This window comes from Paramisgurnus dabryanus, chromosome 11, assembly GCF_030506205.2.
Source record: "Paramisgurnus dabryanus chromosome 11, PD_genome_1.1, whole genome shotgun sequence".
Classification (NCBI taxonomy): Eukaryota; Metazoa; Chordata; class Actinopteri; order Cypriniformes; family Cobitidae; genus Paramisgurnus; species Paramisgurnus dabryanus.
Genome location: NC_133347.1, coordinates 29,546,822 through 29,570,549, shown reverse-complemented (window position 1 = coordinate 29,570,549; position 23,728 = coordinate 29,546,822). Strand labels below are relative to the sequence as shown.

General features: G+C 37.2%; 1 protein-coding gene and 1 long non-coding RNA gene across 6 annotated transcripts in view; both read right to left on the bottom strand.

The window, feature by feature from the left end:
• Positions 1–23,728, bottom strand: part of prdm16 (PR domain containing 16) — a 249,802-nt gene that overhangs the window by 153,318 nt on the left and 72,756 nt on the right. For all 5 annotated transcript variants that reach the window (XM_065247748.1, XM_065247754.1, XM_065247749.1 and 2 more), the window contains exon 2: positions 23,186–23,535. In XM_065247748.1, coding sequence (XP_065103820.1) covers positions 23,186–23,535 — 350 coding nt within the window. The remainder of the gene's footprint in view (positions 1–23,185; positions 23,536–23,728) is intronic.
• Positions 14,056–16,911, bottom strand: LOC135729865 (uncharacterized). Its single transcript, XR_010525776.2, has 5 exons — positions 16,796–16,911; positions 15,269–15,325; positions 15,066–15,129; positions 14,718–14,779; positions 14,056–14,558 (listed from the first exon to the last, which is right to left on the bottom strand). It is a non-coding gene; the product is annotated as an uncharacterized lncRNA (long non-coding RNA).

Genomic DNA, 23,728 nt, shown 5'->3' with positions numbered 1-23,728 from the left:
CTGTATTCTTATCTTCCCTGAGACACCAGAGGACTGAATAAGTTGTGAGAGCCGCAATGTGATTGCAAATTCTCAAATTGCATATTTTTTCCACTAGATGTGTGTTATTAACTACCAGGACAAATTCTTGCTAAGAATTTAAATAACATGCTAAGGTAAGCTTTAAAAGCTTAGGACAATACCAAGAAACTGTTTCAGAACTACTTCAAATGTTCAAACTTCACTACTTGAATCATCTTTGTTATTTTGGATTCATTATGGTATATGCTGCAAAATATTCACATCTTCTCATCCCTTTTCTTCTAATCACTGCAGCATAACCAAACTAACAAGCGATATCACGAAATTTCGTTATATAGTCACGTATTTTTTTGATTCTTTTTTCGTGCTATTATCACGAAATTTTGTGTTTTTTCGTGATCGTATAACGAATTCCTGTTTTCGTGTGATTATCACGTATTGGTTACTCAACTGTTTTGTCCTATTTTCTTACCATTGTCGCTTCGGTTTAGGGTTAGATTTACATAAAATGACATCCCTAACCAAACCCAACTCTAACCCCAACGCCAGGCGACATATAAAAAAATAAATCAGAAAAAATAGTATAAACCAATATATAAAGTGACATTCTAATGCAAGCACCAAATCTAACCCTAAACCGAAGCGACAATGGTTTAAAAATAGGAAAAAGCAGTTGAGTAACCAATACGTGATAATCACACGAAAACAGGAATTCGTTATACGATCACGAAAAAACATGAAATTTCGTGATAATAGCACGAAAAAAGAATCAAAAAAATACATGACTATATCACGAAACTTTGTGAGACTGGGTAGATATAATATAGAGCTTGCACCCTTTTCTCACTTAGGACCATACCTGTGGGTTTCTGGACTTAGCATACTGTATTAGTATATTACTGTAACTTCCCTGACAGTGTTTTGTTTTGTTTTTGAAATTTAAGAGGCCAAATAAAATTTTAGTTTGATGGTCCTCTGAAAAAAATCAGCAACTTTGTTGGGCTGGTGTTTCTCATGAGTGACCTGACTTCACAGAGCCTGACTCAATACCTATTGAATATGGCATGGACATACTGTAGTGCCATGTTTATCCAAGACAAGTCACTAATTCAATTTGATGTCCTGCAATGAAGTCCCACCCATAACAGTCCATGGGTAGATAAGTGTACCCATCAGTTTATAATGCTGGACCTGTTTCACAACACCTTTCTCCTCCAATGTCTTATTCGTGTCCACAGGTATCACCCAGCTGCTTGGTTCCTTTCTCTCCAATCTTCCTCTCCATTGGTGCTGATCAGCTCCATGGCTCCTTCTAGATTGGTTCTGCCTACTTCTTCAGTTCCACCTTTCTTGTTTGTTACTCTGGCTCCATCACTGTCTTCCAAGCATCTGTCTTGGCCTTGGTCCCATGAGTCATCAGCTCCACTTTGGTCCCCCAGACCAATGGAGTCACTCTGTTTCTTTGGCTCCTCAGCTGAGACAAGATCTCCTTTTGCACCTCCACCTTAACCATTCAGATTATCTGACTCCTCATTGCCCTGCTCTGAGTTGCTCCGGGGCTCCTCGATTTTAAAATTAAGGTAGGTGTTACTAAATAGCAGAGGTGAATGTAATGTGTTAAATATTATTGATAATTAGGGGAAGGTCATTAGCATGAAAACGAAGAGACTCTAAGAAACTCATTATGGAGAAGGATGTGTTTTACTGACTAGTGTGGAATAGCACACAGCCGGTAGCTGTCGGAATGTTCTCTCTTTATTCCTCGCTCTCTGCTTTTATCCCCTCCCCTTTTATTCCCTGTCTTTTATTAGCTGTTATGCTCTCCCAGACCTGAAAGCTGCAGAAATTAGTTTTGATGGAAACAAGTGCAATTGGGTCTCTAAAGGTCAAGACAGACTTTGTTCTGTCTGAGGATTTATCTAAACTACAGCTGTGTCCAACAATGGGCCAGGTGTGGGTGACAGAAACCCAAGCTGTGAGGGTGAAATTACTGCACTGATAAGATTGAATTAGATGCAATGAAGTCCGAGACCTCAAGAGAGACACTAAAGAAAAGTGGAGAGACTTGCTTGATGACACAGAGAAAGAAAAGACTACACAAAACACAGAACCGTTGTTTCTAAACTTACAGTAATGAGCTGCCTACATAGTAAACAACTTAAAGGTACAGTGTGTAAAAATTAGGGGGATCTATTGACAGAAGCTTTGATTGTGTTTACAGCGCGCAATATAACTTGTTTCTGTTTAATGTGTAAAAAACGCAGTATCCTCAAAACACGCTCTATAAAGTCCCTCCTTCAGAAATACGTATCGAGTTCACTGATCTATATAAATGACTGGATTGCGCATAAAACGCTTACGTAACAGCGTGAGGTGAAGCCAGCGCAGAGTTCGAGCGGCCATCTTGGTATACCCAACCGGCAGTAGGCGTCATTGACTTCTATTCAAAATCATTATGTAAATGAACCTGCTTTACAGCGTATCAGTCACACAAGAATAATTTTTAGGATATGTGTACGTAAATTAATTGTTAATTCTGGTGTTATTTGCGATGTTTATGTTTTAATCGGGCAGGATAATGGATTTATAAAAAAACCTTAAGGTGAGTGTGTCTGCTGCATTCTGTTAATGACACGGGTATAAATAAAGTTTTTTTGACATTCAGCTACACAGTCAGCGTTATTTCTCTAAATAAGGTAACTTGTAAGTTTAGATAACATAATTACAAAACCAGCAAATTATTGCATGCACATAAGGTACAAAGCATGATTATTTATTTCGATTTCAGAATTAGCATTTTTTTTTAAATAAAAAAATCATTAATACTAAATATGCTGTGGTCAGCCGCTGATCTGATACTGTAATAAAGATGAACTGATTAAAAAGCAAAATGTACAACTTTCAGTAAATAACTAGTACATGCTTAGGACGTTTGCGTTGTAATAATGTACAGGGTAACTTCAAGGAATATTCTATTTTCTTAAAAGAAAAATCCAGATAATTTACTCACCACCATGTCATCCAAAATGTTGATGTCTTTCTTTGTTCAGTCGAGAAGAAATTATGTTTTTTGAGGAAAACATTGCAGGATTTTTCTCATTTAATGGACTTTAATGGACCCCAACACTTAACACCTAACTCAATACTTAACAGTTTTTTTCAACGGAGTTTCAAAGGACTATAAACGATCCCAAACGAGGCATAAGGGTCTTATCTAGCGAAACGATTGTCATTTTTGACAAGAAAAATAAAAAATATGCTCTTTTAAACCACAACTTTTCGTCTAGATCCGGTCGTGATGCGTCAGCGTGACCCCACACAATACGTCATGACGTCAAGAGGTCACAGAGGACGAACGCGAAACTCCGCCCCAGTGTTTACAAGTGTTGAGAAAGAGGACCGTTCCTACGTTGTTGTATGTCAACTGATACTAATTAATGTCTTTGTGTCAGTTTATTGTTTAAAATGGTCCGCAAATGTGCGTTTTATATATGTAACACGTGACCTCTCTACATCACTACGCATTTACGTTAGGTCACGCTGGACCGGACCTAGACGAAAAGTTGTGGTTTAAAAGAGCATATTTTATATTTTTCTTGTCAAAAATGACAATCGTTTCGCTAGATAAGACCCTTATGCCTCGTTTGGGATCGTTTATAGACCTTTGAAACTCCGTTGAAAAAAACTGTCAAGTGTTGAGTTAAGTATTAAATGTTGGGCTCTATTAAAGTCCATTAAAATGAGAAAAATCCTGCAATGTTTTCCTCAAAAAACATAATTTCTTCTCGACTGAACAAAGAAAGACATCAACATTTTGGATGACATGGTGGTGAGTAAATTATCTGGATTTTTCTTTTATGAAAATGGAATATTCCTTTCAGATTTAAAAACGAAGACTTGTTTTAAATGAAGTGATGTATTATCATTAAAATCTGATAGCGTCCATTGATGTAATAGAATGTTTTGGTATATCAACATGGCGGCGCGGTGGCTTCACAATTGTGACGTCATGAGCAATCCAGTCATTTATAAAGATCAGTGATCGAGTTCTGATTCTGTAGTTTGTTGAGTGTGTTGTTATTTGATAGCAGCTTAGTTTGCCGTTAGCTTAGCTGGCGACTGATGTATTCCTGTGGGTGGAGTTTAGTCAAAAAACTGTTCTACCGACGTCATTAAAGCAGGAAGTAGAGGGCTGTAGTCCAAACCGGCCGTTCACTGTAGGCTTTGAAAGGTGAATTCTGTTAAAAAAAATATATCGCCTGGTAGTGAACTTTGAGCTTTATCATTTTACAGGTATTATTTATGCTATTATAGCAACATTACAAACTAACTAGGGTTTAAAAAATGGGATCAGAAAGAATGTGTCCTTTAAATAGGCTTTTTAGAAAACCAAGTAGTGCAATTTATGGGAATGACTCAAAAACACACATTATTCATACAATTCAACCACAACTTGACATAAAGTCTCTAATAAAGACAAAATAGTGCTGGCTACTGAGCCAAGTCTCCCTTCCAGAATTATGACAAATTAAAACTTTCTGTACATGTTGTCTTTTCTTAAATTGCTGTCACTTCACAAAGTCATTTTTAGGAAAGAATAACACTGTTTTCAGTGATGCTGGTCTGCTTGTGAATTTATTGCAGTGTAGTCTTATCGAAGTTGACAAATTTATGACCTTTTAGAACAGTTCCTAGAATTCATAAAATTGTTGCCAATGAAAAGGCGATTAACAATGTTTTATACACTCACCAATGCTGCATTTGGCACTTGGCAAGGGTACATTCTGGGCCCTTGTTTCCGCTCTTATATACTGGGCCTGATGTGAGAAATTGTGTGTTTTTTTATACAATATTACTAAACAATGTGAACAGTTTGTGCAGAAAAAAAAATCTGCCAGTTCAGTTATTTAGTATGGCTTTGTAGAAGCTATTGATCTCAGGTTTTGAAAGAAAACACTAAATTGCTAACACAGTCATAAATGTTAATTTGATTGACTTTTATAAGAACTCATGGATATTACAGTAAAGAGACAAATAGACACTTCAATGTGAAAATATTACTGTAATTAGCAACATAAGCACTGCTGTCAAACGTTTTCATTCAGTGATCTGGTGAGGAGACAGTGCCTCCTTTAGCCTAAGGGTACAAGAGACAGAGATGATAAATGATGGGTTTCTTCCTTGTGTACACACCTATTTTGAAATTACGAACCACACACATGATGGGCTACATACATGGTTTGACAAACTTCGCATTGAGTACCCTCGTAAAACGAAGTCACAGGCCGCCACTGCTATGTATGTATGTATGTATAAGCTATAGGATGTTCTACATGGTTGCATCGCTAGATGGTTACTATGTTTTTGTTGTTAGCTAGCTAGAAAGTGCTTGCATACTTGCTTCAGGTATGACCTTGCCCCTACCCTCTATGATACTCTGCCCAGTGGTTTATTTGTAAAGCCTGTTTTGTCAACTGAAGGCAAAATCATATTTGATCGCAGTACAAGACAAATCACACCAAAGTATGATCCTGAGGGTACGGCATTGTAAACAAATCTCCAACCACTAGCAACAGTAAAATGGGTGCTTGCTTGAGCAAACAGATGATAATGTTAAGTAAGGGAATAAAAAACACTGGAAAACAACTGCCATACAGTTTTCATTAAAGTGCAAGATTAACAGATGGGATAATTGGTTATGAACAAATGAAAAGGCATCAATGCACTAATAAATCTTGACATTTAATTTCCTCCCCAATTCCCCGATGCGATCAATTACCATGTTTCTAGGAATAATTGACAGTGTTTCAGCAAGACATAAAACATCTCTTAAAGCTCCTAAAATGCTGCTCAGGTGTGTCTACAGCAACATGAACCATATGTTTAATATTAGGCGTAATCTGTCCTCTGAAAAGTAGGAAAATTGAATTTAAATTGACTAATGGCATGTTTAAAACCTCCATAAAATAAATATTGAAGATATTACAGTGTATTTGATTTGCGCCTTCTCTTTGTCTATAAACAATTGCCGGCTCTCGGTGATGCAAAACCAAATGCTGGTCAACAGAGATGTCAAAGACCACAGAAGCCGTGTAGATTTATGCCATGTGGAAATGAGAATATTTGCACAACAGCTGGTGTGACTCATAATATAATAAGTGTCAACATAATATCCAAAAATAAGACATACTTTTTTGTCTGAAAAATTGTGATGTTGAAGCCATGGCACAGGGCAAGTTCAAATACCATGGTTTTTAATAAGTGTAATGATATTCCCTTATCTAGCCCTGCGCGTCTGAGCACAATTTCTTTTTTATTTACATACAACCACATACACTGTGCCCATGAAGAACTTTAAATATAATGTGGTAAACTGTGACTTTTAACCAATAGTTTACTTAAATTTTGTTTAAGATTTATGTCTTCCAGTCTAATTTAATAATTCATCTTTCAAATCCAAAACCTTTACTGCAAAACGGCTGTGCATTCTTTAAAAGATAAAAACACCATTTGAAAAATAGAACAGACAAGTTGCAAACTGTGCCATCAAAATGGTCTTTAGAAATGCTTAGTGGCTCGCCAATTACATACAAAGGCTTGCAAACAGAGAGGTGAACGGTTGGTTCAGGACAGATAGTGCCGAGGTGTGGCACTCAAGTCGAGAGGGATGTTAGCATAAGGCCTAACAAAGTCAACTATGGGCAAGAAAGCTGCCTGTCAGAGGTGGATCAGGAAACAAAGGAATTCGGGCAAAAATATGAGGAACAACCATGGAGAATCAAACATCTGTCACAAAGACCAAAGGCACAAGAACATTTCCAGCACCAGGTATCACTAAGTCAACAACAGGGCAAAACATGGCGAGGGAGAGCTTTTTTCACCTGGATGAATAATGTTGCTGTGTCATGAAGGCAAATAGAGTGTTTGCATTGCACCAAAGTCATCCCTAGGTCAAACCCTTTGAAGTTAAGAGGTGGGAAATAAAGCGTGACCTGCATTTCATGTCAGACAGAGCTGGAAGTGAATCTAGTAGAAATGTTGCTGAAGCACAGTCTCAAGTGATGTATAAGCTACACTGAAAAAAAGGGAGCGGTGATTCATTACACAAAGTTTGCGAAAACGCCACCTTTCAGTTGAATTGGTAGCTTGTACACTCCACCCATATGTGTGAATGTGTTTATATGCACATACATGGGGAACTTTTATGTCTCAGGGGCTGAGCTAACTGATTTTTCTTCTTTTGGTTATACGGCGGACATATGAAACTGTCTTGCAAACTTTTACCCTTGCATTCACAAATACTTTTATGTAGATGTTTCATTGTTTTATCCAAACTCAGAATCTTGCTTTTCATCAATTTAAAAAAATATATTTTTTTAAATTACACACGCACGCACACGCACGCACACACACACACACACGCACGCACGCGCGCGCACGCACGCACGCACGCACACACACACACACACACACTTAAAAAAAATGCGAATCAGAACAGAGGAGTGGAATAGGTAGGTAAAAAAATCAGACATAAATGACACTAAAAGTCATTGTACCTATAGTCACGTAATTTTTTTTCTTTTACCTGATACTGTCACGAATTTCCACGTTTTTTCGTGATCGTTTCATGAATTTCTGTTTATGTGTCATTGTCATGTATTGGTTACTCCACTGCGTTTTCCTATTTCCAAACCATTGTCACTTCAGTTTAGGGTTAGATTTCATGTTTGCATTAGTTTGTCACTTTAAGTATTGGTTTATACTATTTTTTTCTGATGTATTTTTTATATTTTCTGATTTTTAAACCATTGTCGCCTGGTGTTAGGGTTAGAGTTGGGTTTGGGTAAGGATGTCTTTTTATGCAAATCAAACCCTAAACCGAAGCAACAATGGTAAGAAAATAGGACAAAACAGTTGAGTTACCAATACGTGACAATGACACATAAACAGAAATTTGTTATACGATCACGAAAAAACGCTAAAAAACGTGACAATATCAAGAAAAAGAATAAAAAAAAATGATGTGACTATAGGTACGTAATTTCGTGAAACTGATTATTTATCTTGATTAGAGATGAGTTGTTATAACTACAGATTTTTGAAAACAATCTATTTGTTTTTATTAGTTGTAGCAACTCATCTCTTGTCAAGATAAATAATATTAAGTTAACATGACTTGTAAATCTGAATTGACTCAACAAAAAAATTTAAGGCAGCAAAGATGTTATAAGGGGATCTCACCGGACGCGCAGCTCAGCTCAGCTCCGCATCGAGTCGCGTCTAGGACAACTCAGAGGTATCGTAAACTGGAAGTGCACATTAAATAGGCAGAGCTTCGTCAGATAGCAGCCAATGTTAATTGTTAATGATTTGGGACAAATATGATGCTATTTAATGTTAAACTATGTGAGTGGCGCTCTGTGGTGCGACAGGGATTTGAGCAACTTCCTGTGTCATAGCTGAGCGGCGCAGACAGGCGCCACCTGTCAGGGCTGAGCTGCGCGTCCTGTGTGAGACCCCCTTTACAGTGTAAAGTCAAAAACGTTTTACCCTTGAATACATCACCATTACAGATTTGCTGAACCCACATATTTGTTTTATTTGTTACTAAAAATGAAATATTATGAAACTTTTAAGTTACCAATATTATTATAAATATACAGTGCCCTCCATAAAAAGTATTGAGACAGTAAAGACAAAATTGCCCTTTTTGCTGTGGAGACAACATTTTTTAGGCTATACAGTATGTTTCATTGGGTTTACACATAGGCCTACATTTGTTATAAATATTATAAGAATGGCATTTATGTTAATATCAGCTTGTTTTGTCTCCAGGTCTCTTGTTATCTTTTTGTGGAACCATATATATTATATCTGATAATGCATGTAAGGATCTTAGTCAGTCAATAAACACTCTTACACAGTATGTCCCTTGCGTTACATTAGCGATTGTCTCATTAAAGATGGATAACTTACAAACTCACGCACGGCCTGTGCTCACACTGTCCCTTCTAGATACGTCTAGCAGTAGATGGACACACACACAAAGGCACAGTGACAGCAGTCCCTTATGGATCTAATCTGACAGCATATCACACTGGAATGTCAGCGTCTCTCCTCACTTTCCAAAGTGTGTACGGCACTTCCGTCAAAATCCCAGCTATAGTGCCATCACATCATCGACCCTCTAAATCGACAGGGCCACTGGCTATAAACCCTTCGCTTGGGACCCCAGAGCCCACTCAGAAACGGATCTGATTGAAAGCGTCTGTGGTCAGGGTCGCTGTTATGATATGTTGTGATAAAGGGAATCATAATGGCTTTTAAATAGAATCCCTCTGACTGTTGTTCCTAAACAGCATTCTGTGGATAGAGAGAATCTGTGGAAGCGAGCTCGCCCCGGGGCTAAGCGTCCCTGAGATTGAGCTGTCCGTCTTGGTAAAATGAATCTGAGTTAACACCTCTTCAGTCGAGACAGGACAGCCTGGGGACAGAGAGCAGAAGATTTCCTGATCCACCTGCAGACGATGCTTATTAACCCAAAGCATACCTGCTGCAGTGGTATACACAAAGACCACATCAAACCTAGTGACCAGTCTAAACACAGTACAGTAGGTCTATAAAACTAAGGGACGGCAATCCATTACCATTCCTGTTCATCTCAGTTGCTTATCACAACTTGCTTTATCACCTTGTTCTGGTCAAATTCGTTGCATGTAATTGATTCCCAGAATGTTTTCTGCCAAGCGCGGATAAACAAATTATATGACTAACAAAGTAAGATAAAAATTCTTAATTAATTATATTGACACTTTATTCATTACTGAAAGTATCAACAAAATTGCTCAGTGTAATTGAACCAGTTTTAACATTGTCAGTCCCTGTCCTGATTATTTTGAGGGGGTGGTCTGTGGGCGAGTCCCTCCCTCTTCGTTTAAACGCGAACAGGAGAAATTACAGTGCACTGATATTATGTCAGAGTCTGCAGCTTATGTTTGTTAGTAAACATGCTTTTTAGACAACATTTTGTACATGTACACTTATCTAAAGGATTATTAGGAACACCATACTAATACTGTGTTTGACCCTCTTTCGCCTTCAGAACTGCCTTAATTCTACGTGGCATTAAAGGCGGAGTCCACGATGTTTGAAAAACGGTTTGGAAAAGGAGACGGGCCGACTACCAAAACACACTTATAGCCAATCAAATCAAATCAAATGCCGGGTTGCGTATGTGTGGGGCGGGTCTATCAACGGAATGTCCAGATTCTATTGGGGTAGGGGCGTGTTTGTTTAGGCGATTTCAAATATCAACACTGGCTTTCAAACATCGTGGACTCCGCCTTTAACTCAACAAGTTGCTGAAAGCATTTTTTAGAAATGTTGGCCCATATTGATAGGATAGCATCTTGCAGTTGATGGAGATTGGTGGGTTGCACATTCAGGGCACGAAGCTCCCGTTCCACCACATCCCAAAGATGTTCTATTGGGTTGAGATCTGGTGACTGTGGGGGCCATTTTAGTACAGTGAACTCATTGTCATGTTCATGAAACCAGTTTGAAATGATTTGAGCTTTGTGACATGGTGCATTTTCCTGCTGGAAGTAGCCATCAGAGGATGGGTACATGGTGGTCATAAAGGGATGGACATGGTCAGAAACAATGCTCAGATAGGCCGTGGCATTTAAATGATGCCCAATTGGCCTAAAGTGTGCCAAGAAAACATCCCCCACACCATTACACCACCACCACCACCAGACTGCACAGTGGTATCAAGGCATGATGGTTCCATGTTCTCATTCTGTTTACGCCAAATTCTGACTCTACCATCTGAATGTCTCAACAGAAATCGAGACTCATCAGACCAGGCAACATTTTTTCCAGTCTTCAACTGTCCAATTTTTGTGAGCCTGTGCAAATTGTGGCCTCCTTTTCCTATTTGTAGTGGAGATGAGTGGTAACCGGTGGGGTCTTCTGCTGTTGTAGCCCATTCGCCTCAAGGTTGTGCATGTTGTGGCTTCACAAATGCTTTGCTGCATACCTCGGTTGTAACGAGTGGTTATTTCAGTCAAAGTTGCTCTTCTATCAGCTTGAATCAGTCGGCCCATTCTCCTATGACCTCTAGCATCAACAAGGCATTTTCGCCCACAGTGACAGGACTGCCGCATACTGGATGTTTTTCCCTTTTCACACCATTCTTTGTAAACCCTAGAAATAATTGTGCGTAAAAATCCCAGTAACTGAGCAGATTGTGAAATACTCAACAACCATGCCACGCTCAAAACTGCTTAAATCACCTTTCTTTCCCATTCTGACATTCAGTTTGGAGTTCAGAAGATTGTCTTGACCAGGACCACACCCCTAAATGCATTGAAGCTACTGCCATGTGATTGGTTGATTAGATAACTGCATTAATTAGAAATTGAACAGGTGTTCCTTATGATCTTTTAGGTGAGCGTATATGTAAAAGCTTTCTCTGATATTTCAAAGCAATTGATGAAATAAGCTAGCGCAACTTTCATACGCTTGCAAAATGAAACAAAACTGAAAGATAGGTGGAGAGCAGCCACTTTAGTATGAATGATATCCTAAAGACCGCTGTGGGTTAATTCACACTAGAAGTAAGGTCCGATATAAAAAACATTGTGCTCGGTACATCATATTAGATCAATATGCAGATAGTAGATGGTCTTTTGTGGTTGCTTGAACACATTCAACCACATGTGCATCTATACCACAAAAGCAGTCCGGTCAAATGCGTTTTCAACTACCCCTGAATGTGGTTGAAAGTGGATGAGCTCTTTTTTTTGTGCTGAAAGCCGGCATTCAGCAGCATTTCCGCGCTCACTGCTGAGCGCAGAGAGTTGAAAAATATTTTTTTCCTATTTTTATTATTTATTTTTCCTTATTTCTATATTGTTTTTCACTGATGTCTGTCCTAAAATGCAATTCTGTGAAGCTGCTTTGCAGCCATGCAAAATTATGAAAAGCGTACACAATATTCAAAATCTATTAAATGCAATTTTCTTATGTAAATAAATAACAACTGATATAAAGTGGGAACAATTACACATGTTAACTTTAAAATGCAAAAAAAAAAAATCAAGGCACTGTCTTAAAAGTTTCCGGCAGCTGCTAGCAAGTATCAATTTTATACATGATTTGTCACAGATGGTCCAACAGATGTCTCTGGGTCTTTAGCAAGTCTATGTGTGTGAGTGTGTGAGTGTATATGACCAAATTCCCCTTAGATGTGCTCCTTGTCAATCGTTACGCTGTCATGCAGGGCCTTGAGTGTACTCTTCCCCTAATAAAACATATTGCCAAAGTAGTTGAGTGTGTAAATTAGAAGTGAAATCTGAGCATTGTGTCCGATAGACAGAAAGAGAGAGAGAGAGAGAGTTTTCTCTTGTGGTTTAATTCTGACGAGCATCGTTAGTGGTGAATCCAACCAAGAGCATCTCATTGCAGGGAATAAAACTAGGTGTGCTTAAACCAAAATATGAATTCTGTGAGTAAAACCCCTCATCTAAGACAGCAATGACCTCTAACCTCAGCGCTGAGTACTGCACGTTTCAATAGCTTAAGAGGAATCAAATACTAAAGTGTACTGCTTACTGTGTACTACAGGTATATACTTCATACAGTACTGCTTTTTAAAATATGCTGCTCTGCATAGTGACAATTCATTAAAATGGTATATATTATTGTGTTTTGTAAACCACAAAGACAAGCTTTACAGATTAAGCCAAGAGAAAGCCTTAGAAAAATTAGAATATTTAAGTAGCTTTTACAAAGGTGCCACAGTATATTCTAAGACAGTAGTTTTATGACATTTTATGAAATACAATTAATTTATCATGATTCTGTGTAATTGAACCTAAAAAAATAAGGCTACTAACCAAAAGCACTACTTTTTATGTATAATTTAATGTTTTTTTAAATTAAAATGTTGAGTTTTAGAACAGTTTTTTGTCACAAATTTTCTTTGGGGGGCTGCAAAGGAATAATGCACCGTACACAAAGGGGGCCGCACGCTGAAAAGTTTGGGAACCACTGTTCTAAGATATGCCAGTGCAAGCTCAGTAGACACATCAAGCATGCATTTTAGTCTGGGATAAGGTTTAAACTTGTCTGTATACCCAGCATTTAAGTCATACTTTAAAATGAGTTGTGTGTAATCTGCCCACACAACTTAGCTTCTAACTGTACTACATGCCTGTATACATATCAACAGTGTTGAGCAAGTTACTGAAAATTAGTAATTAGTAACAGTTACTAGTTCCTTCTTTTAAAAGTAATTGAATTACTCTTCCAGTTACTGTATATCAAAAGTAATTAGTTAGTAGGGAAAGTAACTTTTAAGTTACTTTTAAGTCTGCTTTTTAAATGTAAATATGAACAGTACTGAACAGTCAAATAATAAAATGATAGGCTGTGGGCCACAGTGGGCGTCACTCTTTTAGATTGGTTATGTACTGCATTATTTTAGTGAAATTTCTTATATGGATGGGCTATTTTACAAGTAAGACTCTAATATATCACATACTGCAGGAGCCTATTTTGCTTTAGATTCAGCCTCTGAATATTTTTGTTAGAAATTATCTTAATATGTAAGCTTACTTTATTTATGTATATCATTTAGACCATTAAAACAAATATTCTGTATATTTACACTGTTAACGATTTCCCTGTATTTTTACAGTACGGTACTGGCAGCACGGTTGCCAGTAAGTTACTGTATTTTGGTTTTACAGTACTGTACTGTAATACCATTTTACAGTACACAAACTAGTACTGTATAGTTACAAAGCAGTACTGTACTGTAATTTTACAATATTTTATTACAGTAGTCTATTTTTACAGTAATTTACTGTAATGTCTATATTGACCCATAAATACTATTTATTACTTATTGCAGTTAATACAATAATATTATATAAAATAGCTAGAGATTTAGGTTTAAATCTATAGTTATTAATATGGTAAAAATGCTAAATTAAAACATAATGAATTAAAAGGCAATCCAAGCAATGTATGTATCAAAATTTTATTTAAAAAAACATTTAATTGAAACAAACATATTTAAAACAAGATTTTAAACAATAATAAACATATAATCAAGTAACATAAAATAAAATCAACAAGTATAAACAAGTTTGGAGACCCCTGCTGTAACATATTTAACTCTGGCAAATAGAACACTGGTCCATAGTTTGAAGTTTTCAGTTTAAAGTCCATCATCGACTAAAAGGTAACATTTCACTGTGGTAAAAAGAACACTGGCCCATAGTTTTAAATATTCTACTTAAATTTCATTTAACACTAAAAATAAATGCATTAAACTTTGGCAGACAGACCACAGTGGCCTTTACTTTGAAGTCGTCCATTCGAACTCAATCAGGGACTGCATGAAGCTGTTCACATGGGGGTTAATGGCCACAGCTTTTCTCTGCACCAAGTTCCTTGTCTTTTTGCTTGCTCCTTGTCTGGATGTGCACTTTTTCCTATCTTTGGAATTAATTCTATCCAGAAACCTGTTAGAAATATCATAAACATTAACTCAACAAATATAAGATAGAAAAAGATTCTTAAAAAATTAAACTCAGCCTTGAATTTACTCCTATTCTGAAACCTTTTGCTCTTATTCTACTGTTCCACACCTAATTTCACTAAAATACAGAAGATTCACTTACCTCGGAACAAACTCTTTCCTCAATGGACAGCATCCACCTGGATCATGTCATGATTGAATGTCCTGAACAGAAAGTACAATTGTTACTGATTTGGACACAACTTTTTATTCTGAAAACAAAATCTTTTGTCAATAAAGTCCAGGGACACCTCTGCTAAATAAATACAATTATTAAATTAAATTTCTTATAACCAAAGTCTGAATATTTCTGTTTGTATATTTCTACATGGCAAACTAAGACAATTGTGTACATGTTGTGTATGGTCGTGTTACAGTGTTGTGTGTGAATGAGTGAATGAGTGTATACATGGGTATTTAAAGAAACTGTAGTGGTAAAGTGCAAACTTACCGAACATAATGTGCTTGGTGTGTGTCTGGTATCACCCGTTGTGCCTCCACATCTGCCTTAACTCCTGAAAAGTGCAATGACACTCATGTAAACTACAAATAAAAAGTCAGCCACATTCCTGTGTAATTTTGCATGAGACGTGAAAGCATTTAATATTGCAGTCGAAAAAATACATGACTTGTAACTGTACATCATGTACTTGCCTGGTGCCTTTAAAGATGATCCATCTTACCCAATCCAGTTTACAAGCAATGGTAAGACTGTAAAAAAGACAAATGTTACAAAATCTGTTAGCCATAGAAATAAATAGACATTGTGAAGGAAATGGTAAAAGAAAATTTAGTAACACTTTACTATAAGAGTTTATTCCTTAACATTTGGTAATGCCTTAGCTAATATGAACTAACAATGAACAATATATTTTACAACATTAATAATATTTGATAATGTTCATTGTGCAGAGACAAAGTGATTGAGTTAAAAATGTATTAAGTGTTTAAATCTAATATCATGCTATGCTAACAAATAAAACATTACTGTAAGTGTTTAGTCAGTTGTAAAACAAATATATATATATTAGTTGTTATATTATATATTATATCTAAATATCTAAATAAGTCTTTTTTTAATTATAACATCTTGTCTACAGAAAATCTCTGAAAATGTCTCGTTTAGTGCAGAAAATAGCGATTTATAGTGACAAGGTAAAAAGACTGTCCCTTTAATGTTTTACCCGGACCGGCTGCGGTGTAACACGCTATTTCACGCAAAGTTTTTTAACAAGTTAGTAGCTAGCTGCTCACTTTAAAGATAAACATGATCGCCTAAATCTGAGCAATCCTGGTGATGCCAGTTTCCTACACGATGTTATTATGGACTATTTTACATCCAGAGATGAAGGATCAGATGACAGAGACGAGAAGACAAAGGTACGTAAATGCGGAGCCCATTCTCTTTTCGTGCATTGATTTGATGTGTTTTGGAAACTTATATATACTGCATGTAATGCATCTGAAGTGGTGGAAACAATATGCCATAAAAGTGTATTGGACAACTTACTGGGAGTGTAAAACGCTTAAGAGAAGATAGTCTCTGCTTTTGCGGATATACCGTAATATAATAACAACAACAATACGCGCGGCAATCCCTTTCGTTCATCTGATATTAAGATGGTCTGAATGATATTTGGTCGAAGTTAAAGCTGCGATGAGTTCGATGTATGTATCCAGTTAAATATGAGGTTTCTTGTTTTCACTTCTGTGGAGGAGTTCGGTATGCTGTGTACGGCGTGTCAAGTCCTGTCTGTTTACAACCACAGCCTTACCAAACATTCGAACTTAATACTTTTCTCTGACGCTAACTGAACGGATGAAACGCCGAGATAAACGACCGTTATGCTGGGACCGCAAGACCGCGCTGGCGGGTTGTCTTTGTCCATTTCGTTAAAAATAGTTTCATTGTCACCACGCTTTCATCACAATATAAACTCACCAAAACCCTCATAATTTAGTTAAAACAACCCTATATTCATTAAAAAAGGTGTAAAGCGAGTTAATGCAGCGGTAGACATCTGTGTGTAACGTTAGCTTACTTTCTGAGGGAGATTGAAACTTTGTTGGCGACCGTTTTTTTCTCTCATTGCACGTTTAAAACAATATTGTGACAAACTATTGACAACATTCTTAAACTAAAAATTAAGTTTTCATGAAACAGAAATATTTCAAACTTACCGAACTGCCAGAAATCAATCATCCTCCTTCAGCTGCAGCCAGGAGTTGTGCTCTCTCTCCCTCTGTGTGATTTGACGTTGGCGCACTTTCTCTGATTATTGCAAGTACACCTGGCACATTACAGCAATGGCTACAGCAAGGTTACATCAAGACCAAAATAAACTGTAAAATTTTCCCGCTCAAACAAATTTACCCAGAATGCATTATGAACTGCAGTACTGTACTGTAATGTATACATACAGTATAGTACTGTGGATTTTTACAGTAATGTACTGCTAAATCTACAGCGACATCTAACAGTGTAGATTGAAAATATATAATGTGTTAAAATTGTGTACTGTCTCTTTAAGAATTTGGGGACTGTGAAGCTTGCGGGTATTGCACTCTTTGGAATACAGTGGAGTTGCACAGTTTTCTTTTCCGCATCTGTGGTATTTAAGATTTAAGATCGTATATTTTTTTATGATTGATTTAAATGATAAACAAGATAAAAGGAAGATATTTAATCAGAAAACGGAGTACATGGATTGTCTTGTTGGACGGACAAAGAGCGAGTGGATTGTTTTGTCTGACAAAGATAGCAAAGATACAAACATGAGACCGGATGGACTTATGACTCACACACAATTTTTAAACAAAGGTATGTTGTCCTTTTTAGATTCATGGTCAGCCATGATGAAGTTTGATGATTCATTGCGCCGCCCACCACGGTCTTGCGACGTTAGATCAGAAATCTCTTGTCTGCAAGTGTAAATTGTTTACAAAATAGAGTAACGCGAGTAACAAACTTATTAAAATTTCAGTAATTGTAATTGTGTTACTTCATTCAAAAAAATACTTAATTACATGCTCGTTACCGCTAAAAGAAGTGGAATGACAGTAACGCGTTACTCCCATCACTGCTTATCAAGTACTTATTCATGGGCATACCCGGTTTCACAGACAATGCTTAAGTCTAGATTAAGACACGTGTTTGAGCTGTTTCAACTGAAAATAACTTGCACTGAAATGTCCCAATTGATTTGTCTCAAGATACACACCAGTAATGTTTTTTTTTCTAAAGCATGTTTATTAAAGATCTTTAAACATCTTAATTTAACTAAGGCCTAGTCCTGGCTTTAGCTAAGACTTGCCTGTAAAACTGGGTCGTAAAAGAACATTCAGAATGCAACTTCTTTCTGGCTTTAAAACTGCCAGTAGCCTTTTTTGTTATGAAAGTACTTTAGTATTTTATGCACAGATTATCTTTTAACTAAACACAAAATGACATACTTGTAACAAAGACCAACTATTGTGTAAAAGCTGTGCGATGTGTAAACACAACTTCCTGATCTCAAGAGATGCTTTAGTGACAGACATTAGAGGCCTTTTGCCTCCTCATTTGAATTCCCAGCCTCCATGTTGGACTGATCCCTGGTTCAAATCCTGAGTGGTTGGGGTAAGACTGGTTACTTGCTACAGAGCATCATTTTTAAAACATCTGCATTTTTGGTCAGCATGAGTTCCCACCGACTTTTCCCTCCAGACATTTTGAGAGAAAGTCTGGTCCGGGACCCTGGTTGGTTCAGCTCAGATATTTGGCACAGATTTAAAGACTTTACAGATCAAATCTTTAACTCCCCCGATCTGCTCGCAGACACATCAGGGTTGACTGATTATATTAATTATGTTTATTTTTAGGATTTAAAATCAGGATAATTACGTCCAGCCTTTAACAATAGTCAGTGAGAGACAGAGGTGAATGTCAGACGTTTTGAAATCGCGACCATGAAATAAGCTTTGTATGGGTCCACTGGACAGCGGAATGGAGGAATTGTAGATGTGTGCAAACAACACAACTGCCTGTACAACATGGCCATGTGAAGAAAGCTGCTAGCTACCATATGCAAACATTAATAATAACAATATTAGTTTGCGTACTCTTCGTGTGTACTTTTAAATGAATGAAATATCAGTAAATCAGTGGAGTAGAGGGCATGCATGAACTGGCCATCGGGACAACAGGGAGATTCCCGGTGGGCTGCAGGCTTTGTGGACTGGTGGACATGTTAAAAGTTCAAAAATGTAATTATATTGCCTGTTGTAGTAGTCAAACTTCATACCTTTGTCTCTCTCACTGGACAAAATAAACTAACGCAAGTTATTAGACCGACAGGTAAGCATGTTGATTGCATGATGATGTCGAACTGGCCAATCCGAATCAAGTTATTGAACAGTAGCTGCGTTTGACTTCATGCAGCACTGCGCATAGTGATCGACCTGTGATATTAATGTACTGTACTTCATGAACAATTCAAAAGCTGTCCAGTCTGCTTAGCGCTGCATTAGTCGAAAACACCTAAACAATTGTTATGTGTTTAACGACAGAAGATTTTGAAACCTACTGACAAAACGAAACAAAATGTCTGAATGTAATAACGAAGAAATGGAGAAAAACAAAAAGCCAAGCACTCGAGGGAAAGAACTCCAAATGTTTGAAAAATTATATTTTTCCTGGACCGCTTATATATTTTATATTTCATGCAAAACAATACATATGCTGTAAAAATGATATGTAAATTAATGATTCATATAAAAAATAAATAAATTTTCCTGCTTCTCAATAATAATGATTTTTATTCTTCCATTGATCTTCTTTAAGATCAGTAATTAATCAAGAATTAATTTTGTTAGCGCAAATGTAGTGGGCCGGGTTTGGATGAAGTCCAGGGCTGATTTTTTTGTCCCAGTCTAGCCCCTGAGAGAGCGATGAGGAAAGAGTGAGCAAGCGTGGGCCACATCTGATCAGTCATGTGTGGGGAATCAGCATGTGCCATAATAAGCTTACTGAAGCAACTTCAATATCCTCAGATGTCATGTTGAAATGAAAATTAATAGTTCAATATGGCTTCACGCAAATGCCATGCATCTCCCATAACCCATATCATGTGGCGTGACCAAATGAGTGTATTCTAATACATGCAGGCATAGGAGAAAAGCTGATATCTTTAGTAATCAAGGTCTGGCACTAAATGAAATTCAAGGTGGATGGAAAAGAGAAAGAGAAGAGCAAAACAACCTAGAAACCTCAAAGTGGGTTACCAATCCCACAAAGCAAATTGGGCCTTGAAGCTGTGGTACCCCCTGTGTCATATTTAGTGTCCAATTCTGTTTGCAGAGTTTTGCTTTAGATGTAGTTCAGGTGTTTAAGGGCGCACTCACATTATCCAAACCAAACTGCACTTGAGCGCATTTGACACCCAAAGCCTAGTTCGTTTGACTAGTGTGATTGCTCTGTACCGTCCCTGGATGCGGTTTGGTAAATCACACCCTGAACAGCTTGCAGTGGTGGACTCGGGCACGGTTTACTTGGGCTCAGGTGTGAAACGTGCAGTGTGATCGCAAATCGCACCAGAGTGTGGTTCAAAAGGAGAGACGTCAATTGCGTTTTCGTATGCCTTCGTAAAAATCTTCTGATGCACGCAGCAGGGTTACGTGAATAAGCGACAGATCAACGAAATGTTTTATTAATAAGGTTCAAGGAGAAGCACGATCAGATAATTAACTAATGCGACACAGGTGCAACTCATTTAGCTAATAAGCCTAAACACTACATACATGCATCCTACCTACTTCAGTCCTGAGATTGTTTTCCGACATCCCTCCACCACCCCAACTCCCCACTCTAATCTATTTTATCCCACTGTAGGGATGGGGAGTCCTCCGGGTTCAGGGCATACCCCAGATTCGGAGTTTGGGCTTCACTCCGGATCCAGAGTCCTCCCCCAGAACAGCACGCCAAAATATGCTTACTTCGCAATCAGATTAGATCTAAGGGTGAACTCGTAAAACAATATGATAGGCACGTGAAAGGGCTGTGTGTCATTGCGCAGCATACAACTTAGTTTTTTATAATAATAATTTGCACAGATAGGAAATATAATTACTTTCTAAATACTTTCTGTTGGTTCCTTGCCTTGGTGACAATTTGTTTCTTAACTTGTTCAATATTTTTCCCTGTGTCATTCAATTTCATGGCACATAACTTTATTTATGGACTTTAATGTTGTGAGGTCTTTATATTTGTGGATTTCTTTATTATTCTACTGAATAAAAATTTTGACGCTTTGAATATTTATTTCCCCCACTGTATATGTTACAGTAAATATCAACCCAATCTCATGGAAATTTGTGTTATAGTCACGAAATATTTGATTAATGTTATTGACATTATTTTTCGCTGTTTTTCATGTCACCCAGCACAAATCTCCTTAAATAGTCATGCTACGGACACGAAAAACTTTCTTATCGTGTCATTTTATATTTTGTTTTCTCATTGATTTTTTCAAATTGTTTACCATTGTCTCTTGGTGTTTGGGTTAGAATCAGTTTCTGCGACATCCTAACGCAAACCCCAAATCTAACTTCATCCCCAAGTGACAATGATTTAAAAATAGGAAAAAACTATAGAAAAAATATAAAATGACACGAAAAAGAAAGTCTGACACGAAAAAGACATTTGTGCTCCAGTGGCACCAAAAATGGGAAAATCGTGTCAATAGCACAAATAAATTAATCAAATATTTTGTGACAATAACATGATTTGCCGTGAGATAGGGTAGCAAATATACTTTGTAAAAAATGCAGCATTTTTGTTGACTCAAAATATATTTTTATGCTACTTTAACTTAATTTTTTCAAATTAAAACAACTTTCACAGGTCAAAACTTAAAATAGCATGTTGAATTGATTGCAAAATCAAGTTGTTTCAACTTCTTGCTGCATTTATTAAAGTGTAGGCTAACACTTAGTTAAACAAACCTAACATTTTCTGTGCAGTCTACATTAAGTGTATTAAGTGAATCTAAATGCGAAGAATTCAGATGCAAAATCTGTTAAATTTCACCTCCATCAAAAATGAGATAATGATTATAACCGAATGACATGTACGTTCATCCAATACTTTTGAAGCAAATCCGCTAAATCCCACCCTCAGGCCATTTAGAAATACTGGCTTTTAGGCAGAATCCATTAAGAGTTTTTTTGCATTAGATTTTGCATCTAAGCTCTTTATGTACAGTACAAGTTTTGCAGACCCGATTACTTGGTTAAACTGAGGCAATAGGTTTATAAAGTTTACAGAGTTTACAGAGTACAGTTTATCTAATAGGGATTTCAGTTTGTTGCTAAGCTGTAATTTAGGTTTGCATGACTTTCAATGGGTCTCATTCACTAATAATTGCATACTTTTTTCGTATTTAAACACACGTTTGAACTTTTCACCCGAAAACTTTCCGCCTAATTCCCAACACATGTTTACGCACATGGATCTGTTCTTATACCTGTTCTTCCGTTAGTGAAATTGGAGTGTTCTACATGAGTGGCGGCGTGCACAAGGTTTGCATAATACACACCCAAACCAGCTCCATATAAGGGCTTTCGGCAGCGCAGCTCTTGTCCACAGAAAGTTTTCGAGCATTTTGTCACCTAAGCAAAAAAGCTAGAAAGGAAATCCATGATAATTTATTATTGGTAAAGTTCTGTTTTGCATTGCATTTTCGGTTTGGGAGGTTTTGCTGTCTGTGAAGAAAGCCAGATGTGCTGTGGGTCAACGGAGTAACAGGTATTGTTAAAAAAAAGAAGTATGTGAGATGCAATAACAAAGACCTTTATAATGACTTCACTAGAGATGCAGACAGGAGGCCTAGATTGCCGTTTGGACTTCTCATTACATGACATTATGTTAGCATTAAGCAGATGCTTTCATAGATATTTTTGGAGCAACCTGGAAAAAGTGTTTATTTTAACTATTTGAGTTTAAGAGCAAATAGCAATAGCAATTTTAGAGATATTGTTCTGGCCCCATTCAAGTAAAAAGGACATGGTATTTTATGACTTTAATAGCAGCTGAAGACACTGCAGATATGGTTGCTAAAGGGACTTTGAAGTTTGCTGTGAAGTCTACCACTCCAGTCCTGGCTTCAGACTTATGACCAACGTGTTGCAGTGTTTACTGTACATGTTTGTCTTATAGACTTACTTTGTAATTAGAGGTGTAAAGTAATTGGTGTAAATACTTCTAATGTATTTATGAAATATAGTGAAGTTAAAAGTAAAGTAAGCTGTAGAATGTAGAAATATAGGTTACATTTTATTTTACAGGACCAGTATAGAGAGTACCCAACACACTACATTAGCTACCAATATTTTGTTGGGTAAGTACACTTTTATTACTGTAAAATAAAATGCAACCTATATTTAATTCATATATTTAATTTATTACGTAAAATGTTCAATTTTAGGGCCTTGCTCAAACAAAGACCACAAGCAAAAAGGCATGTAAGGGCAAGCCTTAATTTTAATCTTGTAATTAACTTTTTCACAGTGCTAAAAAAACTGATTTCCACTGACCTCCCACCCATAAGTCGTGTCTTTGACCGTGGCGCTCTGCAGTCCATTGTATGGTCCGAAGCTTTCTCCCATCCGAATTTTGGCTTTGGCCCAGATTCCAAGGCCAGCCCCTGGAACAGATGACTCTCTGAGTTCCAGGTCGGAAGGGATGGGAATATCATCTGGAATGTAGACAGGCACCTCATAGGGTGAGCCCTCTTTAGGAGTGAAGTCCTCATTGCAGGGTTGAGGGGACAAGGGTCCCACTGGAATGAGGGACATGATGCTGTCTTCTGTTTCCTCTTCGGCACTTTCGCCGGTCATGAGATTAGCTTCTGTGCTGTATGTGCGGTCTACTCCCTCACTGTCATCTGAAAGACCACAGAAAGATAGACATTGATAATACATTAACAGCATTAAAGACACAAATCATTTTTCTTGAGCATAATTTCAGCCTAATCAAAGCATTTACATTGAACATTGCAGTTGACTTGCAACCCATTTAACTTCCATAATATTGTTTTGTGGAAAACAAGGTAAACAGGATATACTCGAAAAATTAAA